At 44.9% G+C, this 4563-nt stretch overlaps 1 protein-coding gene across 1 annotated transcript; it reads left to right on the top strand.

Annotated features, from left to right (window-relative positions):
• Nucleotides 1-3389: 3389 nt before the first annotated feature.
• On the top strand, nt 3390-4355 carry LOC150053329 (olfactory receptor 52P1). The gene has a single exon (XM_090349034.1). It carries the CDS (start codon nt 3390-3392, stop codon nt 4353-4355), a length of 966 nt encoding a protein of 321 aa, XP_090205160.1.
• The last annotated feature ends 208 nt before the right edge of the window (nt 4356-4563 follow it).

Here is a 4563-nt window from a genome sequence, read left to right as displayed (position 1 = left end):
TTCCTCGGTAAGTGTTCTACCTGGGTAAGGCATTCTTTCCACATTTCACACTGGACTACAATTTCCTATGAGTTGTATTACCACTGAAACCTCTCACAGGTATCATAAATTAATAGGAATGCATGCTACAACCCTAGTCATAATGTAACTGCGCCACCATGGCCAGTAGAAACACATGTGCAGTAACTTCTTCATAAGAGCCAAGTCCCAGGAAGGAGGCAATACAGCAGAATGGCCAGAAGCAATCACAGAGAAGAAAGGAAGGGAAAGCATATCATTCTAGGACCCTTGGAAGCTTCAATAGAAATGAGATTGGACCCAGATCATGTGTTCACAGCACAGTGACAGACCAGAAGACCCCAAATATTAAATGAGTTTAAGTAAGAAATCCATAGTGCAATATGAGGAGTGAAAAAAAAATAGAGAAAGAGAACCAGTTCCCAGGGAATAGACCACAGTGACAATTCTCTGCCTCTTTAGCAAAACTAGTTAGCTTCACTTTTACATTCTAATCTGATCAACCAGAAGGGAAAAGCTTGGATGCTCAATTTTCCTAGAAACATAGAAACCATATCCCTAGATGCTGCTACTCCTAAATCCCCTGCAATTCATCTAACTCCCTCCCAGGGGACTGTGATGGATTTTATCATTCTAATAACCTCTGGCTCTGTATTCAAATAGTTGAGGATGGGCAGAGACTGGCACTAATCCTTGTGAAGGATGTTTCCACAGTGCAGTGCCTCCTCATTTCTTCTCTTGCAGAGTCATGTGAGTCTGGGCTAGGAAAACTCTGGGAAAAAACATTCCTTAACTGTCAATAGAAGTTTGTATGTACAATCAGTTGTGGGAAATTGGTGTCAAAGCAGGGATAATGACATAGATCAGGAAAGCAAATTCTCCTGAAAACTACTTCTGAGTATTTTGATTTAGACTTAGCAGCAGCAGCAGCAGCAGCAGGAGGAGGAGGGACCTGAAACAGGACTTACATTTTGGCACTAGGCTGAGTCCTCGAAAGTTGAGCATCATGGAGGGTTGACAACAAAGGAAGAAATGAGTGGTGTGCTTAACCAGACAGCTAGGGCAAAGGGAGGCATAACCTAAGGCATACTGTGATATACTTGCAATTACTGATAAACGATTCCTCTGAAAATGGCCATGCAAGTTTACAAGTATGACAAAATATTTTGTACAAGGAACATTTGAGAGTAGGAACCTGGAAATTAGATGGAATAATGATGCGAGTGGAAAGAAATAAGAGGAGTGTGTTATCTCACAAAGTGTGTGTGTGTGTGTGTGTGTGTGTGTGTGTGTGTGTGTGTGTGTGTGTGTGTGTGAAGGTTGGGGTTTCTTAGAAAGAAAAGACTATGGGACTTGTATATGATGCCTATTTATATTAATTGAATTGGGAACCAATCTAGTCAAGGAATATGTGGAAATTCATGCCAATGCCAGCTTTTTTTCCCTGGGAAAAAGCCATAGAATATGGAATAAAAATATCTCAGAAACAGGAAGGCTTTGTGAAGAATTATCAGATTAAGCTTCCATACATGGGTGAGTGACTTTGTGAGGAAATTGAAAACGGTGGTCATGTGTGGCATAAACTAAGTGCTTATAGGGAATGTGGTGATTAGGGATTCTCTGCCTCTTCATTCTGACTCCATGCCTATTCTGTGCTAGGTAGAGACTCACATTAACTCAAGGAACACTACTGAATCATAGCTGACTATATCTAGTTTGTTGTTTAGCTAGTGAAGGTCTCCCAATCTGTGGGCTATTTATCTTGCTAGCTATGTCCTTTGCCCTGCAGAGACTCTCATTTTAAGGCAGCCTCTTCAACCAATGGTGCTGGCAGAATTGCTTATACATGTGCAGAAAACTGGTTTGAGCCTTATATATCACCCTGCAGCAGAAGCAATTCCAAGTAGATCAAGACCTCAGTGTAAGAACAGATATCTTGAAAACATTACTGGAAGGTAATTCCTAAATAAAGATTTAGAAACACAACAAACCAAATTGATTTTTAACCCAGCCTACTGAAGCTTTAAGAACTCCAGAGCCTGGTGTCTCTGAAATGTCTTTCTCTTCCAAAGATATATGCAAGCAAGCATGAGATGGTAGGTGTATATTTGCCTGAATATTAGAGAATGTTTACAAAATGTAAATAAACAATTGTAGGGAACTCTGAAGCTGAGCTGTGAGACCTGGAAAAGTTTTGAGAGGTTGGAACGCCACCTCAACAGCACTCTGAGAGCTGAAAACTGACCCTGGAAAGGTTGAAACAGCCAGCCCCAGATACAGAGGCTGGGATTCCATCCCTTCCTTAGTGCTTGGAAGACCCTAAAAATTAGACTTTGAAAGAGAGATAAAGTGGAAAACGTATTTAAATTATGTCTGGGTTGCAGTCTTCACTCCCAAACAATAAGGGAGCCAGTTATACACACAAACTCTGTCCTCTCTATGATTGTGATAATAATATAGATGCAAAATTCCCTTCTACTGAATAACTCCTAACTGTGGATAAGTCCATTTAGGGTCTATCAGAGTAGGTAATGAAGGATACGTGAGCAAATTGAATGGAACTTTCCCAGCAATAGTGATGAATCATTGCTATCAAAATACAAGTCAAGGTGAGCTTACACCTTGTGTAAGCTTGTCCTTGTGAAAGGACAAACACTACAGACTTGATAGATGAGAAGTTACGTAAAGGTTGAAATGTTCTGATTTAGACATTGAATGAAGTTCAAATAAGTTAACTCCAACATATAGGAGAAAGGAAACAGGGATATATAAGGGTAGGCAACGAACTTTATGTAGTTTCAGATGGTAGAGCAGGTGCATATAAAAGTATTAATGAGAAAATGGATGGAAGCTACTCAGGTAATACTAAGACAAAAACATAATAATCACTAAAACCCAAACCCCAAATCTGAACTTATTCTAATTCAGAGAACAGGAAGACTGAATATCCAACATTACTCTGTGAGCGTGCTCTTGGCTTGTGCTTTACACTGATGATCTCATTTAATCTCTTCCTGCACTTCATGAAGCCAGCTGGATATTGGGTATATTCTTAGAATCATCCTGTAGTTCCTCTTGCCCCTTCTTTTTTTAAATTTTTTTTTAAAGATGAGAATCTTCAGCTAGGATTTGTTTAAATGCTTACTTGAGCCCTATCTCATTTTATTCAGCAAGGATTATGTGTTCAGTAGCATGCAAAACACGTTTACAAATACGACTCCCTTAACTCTCAAGTATAGAGGCTGTTCTCCTGGCCATTTGTGGGTGGTGAACGCTGTAAAGCTAGCCCGCGGGGTGTTGTCTCTCCAGGCCCTGTGACCCTGTGCGTGGGTTTCTGACCACAGAAGTCGTCCTGCAGGCTCGCCCACCTCATGGAATCTCCTAATCACACTAACCTGGATCCTTCCATCTTCTTCCTCCTGGGCATCCCCGGTTTGGAACAATTCCACCCGTGGCTCTCTCTCCCCGTGTGCTGCCTGGGCACAGCCACGGTAGTGGGCAATATCACCATCCTTGTGGTGGTGGCCACCGAACCCGCCCTGCACAAGCCCGTCTACCTTTTCCTGTGTATGCTTTCAACCATCGACTTGGCTGCCTCCTTCTCCACGGTGCCCAAGCTGCTGGCCGTCCTCTGGTGCGGAGCGGGGCACATCTCGGCCCCGGCGTGCCTGGCCCAGATGTTCTTCATCCATGCCTTCTGCATGATGGAATCCACCGTGCTGCTGGCCATGGCCTTCGACCGCTACGTGGCCATCTGCCACCCCCTGCGCTACGCTACCATCCTCAACCACGCCATCATTGCCCGCCTCGGGGTGGTGGCCGTGGCGCGAGGCTCCTTGCTCATGCTTCCATGCCCCTTCCTCCTCGGGCGTCTGAGCTTCTGCCAGAGCCATGTGATCCCACACACCTACTGCGAGCACATGGCTGTGGTGAAGCTGGCCTGTGGGGACACCCGGCCTAACCGGATCTACGGGCTGGCCGCCGCGCTGCTGGTCATCGGGGTGGACTTGTTCTGCATCGGCCTCTCCTATGCCCTCATCGCGCGAGCCGTCCTTCGCCTCTCGTCCCACGAAGCGCGCGCCAAGGCCCTGGGGACCTGCGGCTCCCACGTCTGCGTCATCCTCATCTCTTACACGCCGGCCCTCTTCTCTTTCTTCACGCATCGCTTCGGCCACCGCGTTCCACGCCACGTCCATATTCTTCTGGCTAATGTGTATCTGCTCTTCCCACCTGCTCTCAACCCTGTCGTCTATGGAGTGAAGACCAAGGAGATTCGTGAAAGGGTTGTCAGGGCATTTCGAAGGGGCCGGGGAGCAGGGACCAAGCCACCTAAATAACCCGAGGATGGAGAGGGGATGCGGCAAAAGCAGAACGCAAAGCACAGCTTTAATCCAAGATTCTCAAGTCCTCGGTGTTTGAGACTAGAAGGACGTTTCAATAGACGGGTAATATCCCCTGGAGAAATTAATTCTAAGAACCGTAATCACTCAATTCCCTTATACAACTTCTCCTTATCTGTAAAATGTTCCATCAATATCCAAGATA

Source organism: Megascapheus bottae, chromosome 16 (genome assembly GCF_031878675.1).
Source record: "Megascapheus bottae isolate mThoBot1 chromosome 16, mThoBot2.hap1, whole genome shotgun sequence".
Classification (NCBI taxonomy): domain Eukaryota; kingdom Metazoa; phylum Chordata; class Mammalia; order Rodentia; family Geomyidae; genus Megascapheus; species Megascapheus bottae.
Note: the sequence above shows the minus strand (reverse complement) of the source record. Positions and strands in the feature narration are given on the sequence as shown.